General features: G+C 39.6%; 1 protein-coding gene across 2 annotated transcripts in view; it reads right to left on the reverse strand.

Moving 5' to 3' along the window:
* Nucleotides 1-1,336: 1,336 nt before the first annotated feature.
* Nucleotides 1,337-12,808, reverse strand: part of LOC129730495 (bone morphogenetic protein receptor type-1B) — a 212,469-nt gene continuing 200,997 nt past the window's right edge. For both annotated transcript variants that reach the window (XM_055689862.1, XM_055689863.1), the window contains exons 2-3: nt 4,055-4,242; nt 1,337-3,989 (exon numbers count right to left, since the gene is read on the reverse strand). In XM_055689862.1, the coding sequence (XP_055545837.1) occupies nt 2,694-3,989; nt 4,055-4,242 (1,484 nt within the window). In that variant the 3' untranslated portion in view covers nt 1,337-2,693. The remainder of the gene's footprint in view (nt 3,990-4,054; nt 4,243-12,808) is intronic.

Consider the following 12,808-nt stretch of genomic DNA (forward strand, 5'->3'; position numbering starts at 1 on the left):
TGCGGCCTTTTGACGCACTTCTGCGTAGTGATTCCCAACCGGGGGTACACTGACGGCAAGGGGGCCGCGAAGCTCTTGGTAAACTTGAATTTTACAATATCTAATGAAAAGGGTTTGCTTGGCACAACATTTACAACAACTTTTTCTTTGACGTCAAAAAAATCCAAGCTATCATTGAAGCTACAGAGCGTTTCAAAGTAATGTACTTTTTTTCAAAAAAATGACAAAAAACGTCGGTTCGCCAAGCTTTGAAAAGTCATAAAAAAATTCAGATTTCATGATATTGCGCCCAAATTTTGGATTTAGATACTTGAATGTTATAGCAATAAAGGAAAAATATTATGAAACAGCTAACGAAAAAACATTTTTTTGGCTGATGGCCAGCGATTCCCCACTGTGCCGTGCAATGAAAATGTGTTTAAAAATGTCTTATAAAGTGGTCAAAACTGAGGTCAGTTTTAGAATTAAATAAAACCTAAATATAATACAAACCAATCAAATTTTTAGTTCACATATTTCATATTTATTTCATAGCCTAAAAGAAAAATATAATATGATAAAACAACAAAAATCCGCCCGTTACTGTAAGATTATACTGAAACACATTTGGAAATAAAAAAAAATTATGAGGCCCAAAAAATGACAACGGTCAGAAATTAAAAGGAAAGCTAACTGTAAGAAGTTTGCATAGCAGAAAATCAAATATACAAACTGCTCGATTGCTCGATTCAGCTGTCGTTCCTAGCATCCAAGCGATAAGTACTACTCTACATTCACGGCCAGATGTCAGCACGATGTTTAGACCGATGCTGCCATCTAGTAGATTGCGCTTCGGCGTTCTAGTAGCCTGTAACAACACCATTGAATCGGTTCATTTACAGTGATTCAAGTAATAAATTGATCAAGAGTTTCGGTATTTACTAAAAAAATAAGTTGTCCTGGTTTTTTGAATTCATAGTTTGATTTAGAATTTTTAGAAATTAACATTTGAAGGAATAACATGCTTCATCAATGGAATTTTGTTAACAATGGTCATTTTCTTAGATTTATTTTTTATTTTTACTAAAAAGCACGATCACAAATGTTTGTGAAACTGCTTGCAGTATAACTGAAAACTGACCATTTGTTACAAAAAAAGCTCAAATCTAGCAGCTCACTAAGTAAAGGTGTGTGTAACGACTTTTATAAGCAAAAGAGAGAAGTGATGAGACGATGTAGAAAAAGAATACGACTAACTATCGAATCCTTAACCAGTGGAAAGCGAACCAAGGACAAATTCCAGTAGAAGCTGATTTAGGTTTAGTCTGTTTGCCCAATTGAAAACACCAAAGCGATATACGACATATTTAAAATATTTTTATTGTTTTCAACATACATTTAGCATTCATACCACAGCATTCCCCTGCCTGTGCAAGTGTTGTTATTATCTACTTTACCGATTTCACAGGGTTCACATAATTATCTAAAATTTTACCGTAGAAAAATATTTTATTGTATTTATTTGTAATCTGCGACGAAAATATCGCTCGGCTCGGTTCTTTAAAAGTATATGAAGCATTTGTTACTATTACGTCCTTTTTTTGGGACGTAATTCATCTAAACAAAATACAAAACTGTTTTGTTTATTTACAGAAACAATATTAACATTTTTTTTAATTCAAGCTATCCGCTAGCCTGGGAGTTAAGTTCTACTATAAAACTACTGCAACAGTGTAGAAATCTTACGAATGTAACTAAATTAACATTTCTCGCACGACGTCTAAAAATCTGTACAATATAAATTGAGTAATTTCATGACAACTTGTTGGCTTGGTCGGAAGTTTCCCTAGGAAACTCTACCGAAAGCTTTTTTTTATCATTGCAAGCATTTTGCTAATTTCGTGTATGTGTGAGTGTATATGTGTTGAAGATAAGCTTCCTCAAAGTATGAGTTGACTTGTTGCTATTGTTTTTTTTTGCTAGGCGATACGAGATCGTGCATCGAAAAAATGATTATCATTTATTTACAATAATCCAACGGCTGAAAATAAGGCCACATTTTAACGGCTAATTTTTACGTGTATTCATGCAAGATAGCGGTTAGGTAAAACGAGGACAATGCAGTCAGTCATTTTTCTTCTTCTTTTATTTCAAGGCAACTCTATACGAGCCAAAAAGCTTTAGTATTTCAACGTGCTGAAAATGCTAATCTTTTGTAGTATGTTTTGGTGAAATCCTTGCTTTACATCTATATGGCATTTTATTGTTCACAACGTTTAAAGCTAGTAACGACTGAAAAGGAAGGATCCTGTTGTTTTTTTTTTGCTAGCCAAAAATGGTGCGTCAGTGGTGTTTGGAAAATGGAATAACCTAAACTATACAGAGATTTGCTATTTACAGTGAGGTCCCTCGAAACGAGAAACCTCCAAATCAGACGGAAATGTACTTCCTAAATGAACTTGTTCATTCGTAGTAAGAAACGATTTAAGTCCATATTATGGCATCTCGGCTTGTCTCTAGAAGGTGAATTCCAACAGTGCCTCACAAAGTGGGATTTTACAACTAGTGCTACGCCGGAGAACCTAACCTAAAGTCTAGAGCAAAGTAGACCTAATCGAACTAGAGTAGAACAACTGTAGAATAAATAAAACGTTTGTTACTTGCTACCTTCGGGAGTCTCATTCACACACGCTTGCTATTACTATCCAATCGCTTTACACTATCTTAATCGAACAGTCGGACTCGAGCTTAACAAGAGTCTTCTTTACTCGCAGAGCTGTTAATCGAACAGCCGGATTCGGGTGCCAGCATTCCTGCATCATCTTGGACAACACTACCAGAATATCCTCATCTTGCCATCGCTGTGGAATCGGCGGGCGGACGCCTTTCACACAGACCACTGCGTACATGTCTTCGAAGCTGGGATCCGATGGAACAACATCCTGATAAGGCAGTGCGTAGTCCTCGCAGGTAGTATTTTTTGTTCCTCGGATTGTACTGATGCAGCGGCGTGCCATTTCCCAGAACACAAGACCGAGGGAGTACATATCGGCTTGTTTGAAACCTTCGAACACTTTCGTATCCAGTGTTTCGTTCAACGCTTCCGGGGCCATGTAACGGCGAGTACCAACGCGCGTATTGGGAGCAATCTGAATCTCGTCCGACTCGCTGGAGTATTTGACGGCCAAACCGAAGTCAGCTATTGCGCATTGACCGTTGCGTTTGACCAAGATATTCTTGCTTTTGATGTCTCTGTGGGCAATGGCAGGCTTACCCGGATGGCCAAAAATCTCCGTGTGCAGATGAGCCAAACCGGAAGACAGGGATAGTGCAAGTGTTTTCAGCATGTGTGGATTCAGTACCCGCTTTTGAAGGTAGTCATGCAAGCTTCCCAGTTCGTGGTAATCGGTAATCAACAGCATCTGTGTCCAGGATCCGGTTCCCTTGATGTCGGCGGCGATAAATCCGAGAATATTCTCATGCCTCATAAGCACCGTCTGATAGATTTCAGTCTCTCGGAACCAGGAGGCTTCCTCGGTTGTCAGGAAAATTTTGACCGCAACTTTCTCATCGCGCCATTTTGCTAGCCACACCTCACCGTAGCGACCTTTGCCGACAGAGTGCACCATTTGAATTTGCTTGGCGATAGTTCGTTGAACCAACAATGGTAATCCGGATCCTGAGCCACTGCTTTGTTCCACCAGATCAGCCAGTGGGGAAATGTTGGGATTACACACCGAGTCCATTAGACAGTGAGGTTTCCTCTTTTCACGTTTCTTGTAATACACGTAAACGGAAATGAGAAGTGCTATGATTGCTGCCAACCCAACACCGACTGCTGCCATCAGGGCGAAGGTATGAACGCCGCTAGCGTCCGTATCCGTCGACGGTGGAGGGGTTGTTGTTTTCGGTACATACTCGGGTAGTAGGTCCTTGTTGCAGAAGTCTTCGTTGTCGCAGCATACGATGGATTTGCCGTGAATTTGGGGTGATTGAACTCCAACTTTACACTGGAAATAGGAAAGGGGAAAAATTAGTTGGGAGCCAATCAACAAGGAGCTTATAATCGTCTCACCTGAAGCAATCCTCCGTTCTGTTCCGGTGGCATACATCCGTGGCTCCATTCCGGTACCTTCAGACCGGTTTCTTCATCCGTGACTTCTTCGACAGCGGCAAAGCATGATCCACCGGGCCTAGTCTCGCAGGTTCCGTTCTGTAGGTTTCCCGGGCAGTGCCCCTCGCAGTAACATTGGAGTGCTCGTGCTGAAAGAGAGAGAAAGTAAAACGAACGTTAGCGTGGTTATGAAATTATTATGAGAAAAAAACTAGAATAGTCGTAATTTGTTCAATAGCTTGCAAAAAGGAGGTATAATACCAGCTTTCCTGTTTTGACGATTGCTTAGTTTTTAAAAATTAATAACCGACATTTGAATGTTACATTAGCTTCCCATTTGAGGTTTAGGTGAAAATGAGTTTGTGAGTATGAGTATGAGTGTATTATACATGCATGGCAACCAAGGTTGCCATTATAATATGGATTCAGCCGATATTTGTTCTCCTTTTAAAAAATGTTACAGTTTCTGGTATAGGTACTTAAAACATTTGAAATGGAAACGAAACAAGACTTTTAATAGCTTTTTACCAGGTTCTATGTGAAACCAAGAGGCTGTTAGTAGATTTTAAAAAGGAAAAAAATTGTATCGACCTAACTTTGTTGTTCATATTTCTGACGTTTGTATTGAAGTCGCACAAAAAAGAATGACATTTTAAATAATTTATTTAAGAAAATGAACCTCATTGAAAAATTGAAATTATTGAACAATCGTATCAAGATATCAACGACCCAAGCGCTATTGATAACACCGATGATGATAATCAATCATACCATTCGGTGGAGCAATAAGCTGCAACGTTTCGGACCTCGAACTTTTCTTCCAATCGTACCAATTTCCGTTAGTAGCTCGTAAAAGGCTGGATTAAAAACGCATACGTTATCGCAAAGTTTTGCCGTATTTATACTCTTAGCAATGGGAAAAGGCTGCGATTGTGCTTTGGAGCAGGTTAGCACAAAATTAACTCTCTGTAGGAAAGGTATGAATTCGCTGTTAGGTGATTCAGTGCAAATTTTCAATAAATTATGACTTCATGAATGTGACAAACGCTACGCAGCGCAGACACGAATTCATCAAAGCGACTCCGACAACGAGAACGGCAGATGATGAATGGCTGATTTCATTCACTATCAGTGGTCATAAATCATTGAAAAAAAATTCTGAACTTTCTCAGCGAATTCCAGCAAAATGACAAAGTCTAAAGCGGTGGAGGAGAAGTTCAGACGACGTGTAGCTGTAAGCTTATTGCCTTTACGGTTGTAATTTCGGGGATTAAACAGATCATTCCCCTTTTCTGGGGCAATTCTTTCAACAGTGTTAAAAACTGCATCGTTCGATTCCTATAAAGTACGAAATTTATTGTGAAAGCTCATTAGGAGTGAACAGCGTTCCGATGGTCGTAAGATGCGATATTTAACGATTGGGCGAAAAATTGAAGTGTTGAAACTGGTGAATGGCAATAATTATAATCGACGTTAAATGGAAACTTTCAGCTATCGTGAACTCCAGAAAAAAAACTTTCAAATCTAATTTATTCTGTATAAAACCTATTTTGTCATCAGCGACAAATTGTAACGACTTCATTCCCAGGTAGGCAGCAGTACTGAAGAAACCGATCGATCATCGACTGTTCACGCGCAGTCTGCTTCTTGGCGCTACCAGTGCCATAAACTGTCCAAATTGGCGTCAACCGAATCTTATTTCCTGCTTGACGCTGTCTGGGATATCAAACGACGGTGCCTAGTGGTTATCAGAGGCAATCAATCACAAAACGGCTGCGCATTGTGTTGGGCCGCGAAATCTTTGCAAAATCACACAAGCTTTCATTCCAGCGTAGTTGAACCAGTTGAGAAATTTTCCACTGGGTAAATCTAATCCACCGTACCAGCTGTGTTGAAAACAAATAGCAACTTACTTCGAGAACGTTTATCTGTCACATTAACCAGGCGAAGGTTAGTTAGTGAACACTTAGTTAGGGTGCTCAACGTAGAAAAATAATAGAGCTACATATAACAGCAACTGTCTTGGTCACCCTCATGAGGAGGTTCCACAACTGATTACATCGCGCGTTATCAGAACGCCCTGAGAGGGAGTGCACAGATATCTAAAGGCGTTATCTTTTTTTTTTTCAAGTATTCAACACACGATCAACATCAGCAAACCCTAATGTGGTTCGTGGAAATGATTAGTTTGTTTGACTCGACCTAAATGGTTTGTAAACAACTCGGCACTGACATTCAAATCTACACATCTTTTCATTGTTTGGAACGAGTAGATTAGATACGTAATAACGGTAGCTGTTCGCGTGTAGTACCTTTCACTGCAATGTCACAGTTCACCACCTGTGCTCAGTTGCCTCGTGAGTGAATTGAGATAAGAACAGATCGACAGCGCCCTAGTTGTCGCAAACGGAATGTCAATAGTTGAAATGTCGATGTTCCACACTCGTTACAGTGTCAGTTTTTAGAAATTTCATATTAGTCCTAATATAATTGTTCCCAAGAAAGGGTCCACTCATGATACACCACCGTAATCAAAACAAGTTACGTACATGTTGTACTGTCAATACCGAAAAGTCCTCTCAGTCAGTGGATTTCAAGTTCTCAGCTTTCGCAGTGTATGTGAGAACATTCAGCTGAGCAACAGTAAACAACTGTGCAATATTTACACTTTTACCTCTTCGCAATATACCTCTATCGCTCACGTTTGCGCATCAATCCTCGTACGACGATTGATGACCGTGTATTAAGCAACAAACTGCACTGGGAAATGGGCTGCAACAGATAACGCTGTTGGGCTATACAGGGAACAAAGTTCAAACATGCGAGACAACACTTTCTTTTTTTTGACAAGACAACGGAATAAAGAATACTCTTCTAACAAAAATGTCGAAACTGCACCAACGGTCTTCAGAGCGGATTGATTGACAACTACTTTTCTGTTCGGAATTTGCATACCAAGCCATCCCACGCGCCCTCATCATTGGCCATCGTACGCCTCTAGCTGATGGGGGAAAGCCACGCACGGTACGACATCCCACACGCGCGCGCTCTGCTCACGATCGGTTGTTTACTTTTGTTTATCGTTTCAAAAGATCTCAGTTCCTGCACTTAAAAAGTTACACTTTGGGTGATTACACCGTGCGCACAACAGTAGACAACAGCATAACGGCGAACGGCGCTGCCAGTCAGTCAGTGCCAGTGGGCATTGAAGTTAGTTGTTTACTCTGCAAATGGGGTTTGTGGCTGTAGGCCCGCGCTAAAACGATCGCGATTACTAAGAGCCGCGTGATTCGCGAGAGGTCAGTACGTGTGCGCAGGCAGGCAGCATCACAACCGTCAAGAGATGACGCGAAATGGATTTCCTGTTCTGTTACGCCTCTTTTAGCATTAGCGTGAACCGCAAACCATTGAGCCGAACGGTCGGGACTAGCTCCGAAGCAGACCGTTAATGTGTCTGACGAACATCGATGGTGTTGGCGTTCCCCGGCAGCAGTAAGAGACTTACATATTGGTTAGGTAAATGCGACATTGGGTGGAAGGGTTTCCAAGCGGGGAAACATTAGTTTATTCAAATTTTCCAGTTTGAACATCTTAAGAATAGAAGAAACACAAGTGGGAAGGATTAGATTATTCTTAATTTTTGGAACCGGTAAAACCAGTACTCAGGGAAGAATATTAGTAACAAAAAGCTGACCTGTGGAGACATTTTCTATCCCAATTCAAAATTAAACTCTGCAGTAGTCTTTCTGAAAGCTGTATATTTCTTAGCTGATATCACGCGCATAATGCACTTTAAGTTTAAGTAACTTCAAGTTTAGATAAAAGAATTTCGGTTTAGACCAATTCCCGCCTAATTTTTCAAAAGGACCTAAGTAACAATGAGCGGATCTCTCCTTTCTTTCTTTGTTTCGTTCATTACAGCGTCATTATAAAAGCTTCAAACGATTCTTGCCACAAATCGAAAGATTGTAATGTTGCCTTACTTACTATGCAACGAGTATCATGAAATGTGTAAAAATAACGTAGTTATTAATCAAAGAGAAAGTGAACGAAAAAAGTCCCTCAATGTTACTTAGGTCCTTTTGAAAAGTTACGCGAGAATTGACACAATTATCAATTCGTCTATTTCTTCAATATTTTATTGTGTCTGATGGCCTCTAGACGTACGAACACTGTCAATACACCGTTTCAATTCGAACTTCGAACACTTCAGAATAAATATCACATTATTATAGCTAGAAGAATCAAAAGTATGATCACTGTATATTATTTCGTTCCTTGGAATGTCCTTTTCCCAGTGATGTATAGCTCTTTACTGTAGGACCACTTCCAGGGAACCAGCAGGCGCTGGAAAAAGTGACAGTCAGTGTTGAGACGGTTTGCCTATTACATAATTACATTGAAGTGTTCGAAATTTGAATCAAAGCTGAGTTCTGAATTCTCGTTAATTTCATAAACAAAACATGTTTTAATCTATATAAATAGCACTTTATTGCAACAACAATAAAATAACCAACATGTTTAACCTTTAATATCGACGAAAAAGTTCATTTTCCGTTGATTCACGGTATACGGTATAATGCTCTTGAAATGTTTCGACGGAAGATTTCAAGTATAATTTAATATTGATAGCTTGACGTTGTAACTAGGTGCAACTCGCAACACTGCCTTGTTGAGCTCGTTTTTGTTTTTTTTTTAATACAATACTCACGAGAACAATAATATACTAATATATAGTATTGAATGGGGTAAAATTGATCACTTTTTACGACATTTTCCGGAACAATATGTATTCAAAATGAGAACTGGAATGTGTCCAAGCAACCGAAGGAGTGATTTTCTCCAGCATCCAAATTGCGCCTGAATGGCTACAATTTTGGTTAATTTTTCTCGATGGATGTATATTCAAAGATTTTTTTTTGTGTTGAACGGTGCTTTATACAACCGTAGAACAACTAGTTAATCAAAACATTCGTTCCCGTTACTGAAATTATCGATAATGATCAAAATTCAGGAATTTGAGGTCTGTTTTCTTCGAGTACTTAGGACGTTCCTTACCCTAAATGATGTTTTTTTTACTGAAAACTATCAATCACGGACCTACAGAAACAAAAACAAAAACGATGCTTCTGGTTAAAATCTATATATTGTGGCTCGCAAGATGGAATTTACTTATTTTGCTCTCATTTGATCATCGTTTGACAGATTTCAATTCATTTTGTTGCATAAGGTCAAAATTAGTTAAGAAATTCAAGTTATGGTAAATTTCTGGTAAATTATGGTCATTTTCATCCAACTTTACGCAGTTAGCTAAGTTTAACGCAATTTAGGGTAAAATTTGGTTTACTTCAAATAAATTTAATCAATTCGTGACATTTTGAAAAGATCGAATTTGTTTGAGGTTTGACAAGTTAAGGAAATTTTACGAAAACATGTAAAGTTATCCCGGGTATTCATGGGTTAGCTTTAGCAGGTACGTAATTTGAGGACCATTAGTTAGTTACAAAACTTATTAAACCTGTTCAGTGACTAATGCTCTCGAAACTGCTTGTTATTGAGTATTGTGGAATGCTTTGTTATTAGCTAGCATTGTACAAGAAATACTTACGATTGCGTGATGTCTGGTATAAAATTAAAAAAAAAGTTGAACAAATGAAAGATCTCGGTGTAATAGGGTAATCGCTCCATTATTCATCTCAACAGCTTGGTGCACTTATATTCATCTTATTTCTCTCATTTGTCCAATTTACCGTCAAATTTCTAAAATTTTTTGAAAGTAAATCTATTTGCTTTTCGATTTTCTCAAGTGGCTGAAAGTTTTACGTTGAAAATATGGTAAAATTTGACGATAAATTGATCAAAAAGGCGTGATGAGATGAACATAGGTACTGAGATGAATATAGGAGCGGTTACCCTACTCCGGTATTGAAAAACTATCATTCAAACCCCAAATCTTCGATACTATTGACGAGCCAATTGTCAACTAGGTTTTATATTTAAAGTTTTTTATTTTTTCGTGAATTTGTTGACCCACTCTGCTTTGAAGCGCTATACTGTGCACTTGTTCGTTCAACGTCAGAATTCGCCAATATTGTATGGTGGCCTCATCAAGCAATTTGGATAAACAGACTAGAAAGTGTCCAACGCAAATTCGTTCGGTATGCTTTGCGAAATTTTTGTTTTGCTGCTGTCGTAAATTGATTTTTCTAACACCGGACCACGTAATCATAGTGATCGATTGTGAAATTTATCTCAGATTTTGTTCTAGATTCTGCTCAAGCAAGCGAGCGTTTCGTCACCGACAAAATGGCTAAGAACTGTGATAAATGTGTTAAAGCTATTCGTGGCATTGAATTTGCTAAGTGTGGTGGTTTCTGTGACAATATATTTCATTTTACTTGCTGCGGAATAACCCGTCCTGTATATGAAACGATTTCATCCAATTCTTTTTGGCTCTGTGATGAATGCCGCGCTACTGTGAATAATCGCTGCTTAAAAGAACTGTGCGACAATGTTCCTGCTTTGCAGGCTCTTAAGAACGAGCTGGATCAATTGAAAGAGCGAATAACAACATTGACCGGTGTGGTTGATGCAAGTATCGCCAGCACCTCAGCCAACTTGCGTCAATTTGAAAAACAGCTGACCGAGTGCAAACCCGTTAATTCTACCAGTTTGATCGACAAGACAGGCTCTACTCCGCGCGGCAATCACTACTGGCCTACAATTAGTCGCCCAGTGTCTAAGCGACGTCGCGAAGAGCAGTTTGCTGCTAACCGTGACATTGTTGTTGGAACGAACTCCAGTCTAGTGACAACAATAGCTACTGTTCCTGCCGCTGAAAATAAATTCTGGATTTACTTATCAAGAATACATCCAGATGTGTCATGTGAAAACATTAATGAATAAATAAAGGAATGTCTGCAATGCAACGAGCCGGCTGAGGTGGTTAGATTGGTTAAAAAGGATGTTGATATAAAATCACTCCGTTTTGTCTCGTTCAAAGTGGGCATTGATCCCAAATATAAATCTACTGCTCTTTCGCCAAATACTTGGCCGATCGGAATAATGTTCAGGGAATTTGTAGATTATGGATCAAAAAACGGTCGCGATTTGGCACCTGCAACACCACTGGCGTTGACACCCGTTTGTCAATAACCACGATGCAACCAACGGGGGACTCAGGGGGCCAACGGGCCCCCTCGCCAGTTAAGTATATGTATGATATTGGCTTGCAAAAAACTCAGGGAATGTGCGTTTTTTCTAGCGAACCCGAGTTGACTACTGACCGTCATGACTGCTATTTTGACGAAAATGCAAGGGGAGATATAGGAGCGACAAATAATGCTGTTGCAGTTGCAGACAACGACGATTCTGGGAACAACCATCCTAATATATTGCACTACGACGACTTCGACGATTTAAGAAGGCATAACTATTTTGACGGCGAGGGCGTTTACGCCCTTGTCACAGGCGAGTACCGAGTAGCTGATTTCAACCCGCCAACATCTGCATCTTCATCTTTTCAGCGATGCAATGTTTCTGGTGCCGGTGTCGATGATCTGCAGTTACTTCGTGTATATTACCAAAATACGAGAGGACTTCGTACCAAACTCGACGATGTTTACCTGGCTGTTACGGAAAACGACTATGATGTCTATGTACTGACGGAGACCTGGCTTGATAATCGCTTCAATTCTCAACAGCTATTCGGCGATACGTTCACTGTTTTCCGAACCGACCGTAATTCCAACAACAGTGTTTTCATGCGTGGAGGTGGTGTTTTGATTGCTGTCTCGTCGTCATACGTCTGCCATCAAATCACTGAATGTGTTCCAGCTAATCTTGAAACGACTTGGGTTAAAATTCTCACTGAAACTAAAAGCGTGTTTATTGGGGATGTGTATATTCCCCCCGACAAACGTTTCGACTGTAACGTAATGCAAAATGTGCTAGATGTTTCCGAGTCTGTTTCATCTAAAATGAACACGCAAGATTCACTGTTAGTTCTAGGTGACTTCAACCAGCCTGGTCTACTCTGGAAAAACACTTCGAATGGGCTTTTATACGTTGATCCACTAAATTCTGCGTTCACGCCTTCTAGCCGTATGCTGCTTGACGGAATCGCTTTTTTGGGACTCCAACAAATAAATGATATTCGCAATCACCAGTCACGCTGTTTGGACCTCGTTTTCGTAAATGAAGAGTGTGTTTCACAGTGCAAAATTCATGAAGCTCCTGAAACGATGGTTCCACCTGATGTTTCCCACCCCGCTCTCAACGTAGAAGTAACTGCTTGTTGCCCAGTGGAATTTGAAGATGTTCCTGACTTAAACCAGCTTGACTATCGTAGAACGAATATTGACCAATTACGAAATCTTCTATCGCAAATTGACTGGAGCATTCTTGAAACTTTCACTGATGTAAATGATGCAGTTAACTATTACGATCAAAAGTTGAATGATTGTCTCATGATTGCTGTACCTTTACGTAAGGTCTCTAGGAAGCCACCTTGGTCTAATGCAAAGCTCCGACGCCTAAAAATCATTCGACGCCTAAAAGCCCTTCGAAAATATACCCGTCAACGTGAACCGAACACCAAACGCAGTTTTGCTGTTGCTAGTAATAAATATCGTCATTACAAAAGGCATCTGTATATGCGCTATATTCTTCACACTCAGCAAAATTTGAGGAGAAATCCCAAACATTTTTGGAAAT

This window comes from Wyeomyia smithii, chromosome 3 (genome assembly GCF_029784165.1).
Source record: "Wyeomyia smithii strain HCP4-BCI-WySm-NY-G18 chromosome 3, ASM2978416v1, whole genome shotgun sequence".
In the NCBI taxonomy this organism is placed as follows: Eukaryota; Metazoa; Arthropoda; class Insecta; order Diptera; family Culicidae; genus Wyeomyia; species Wyeomyia smithii.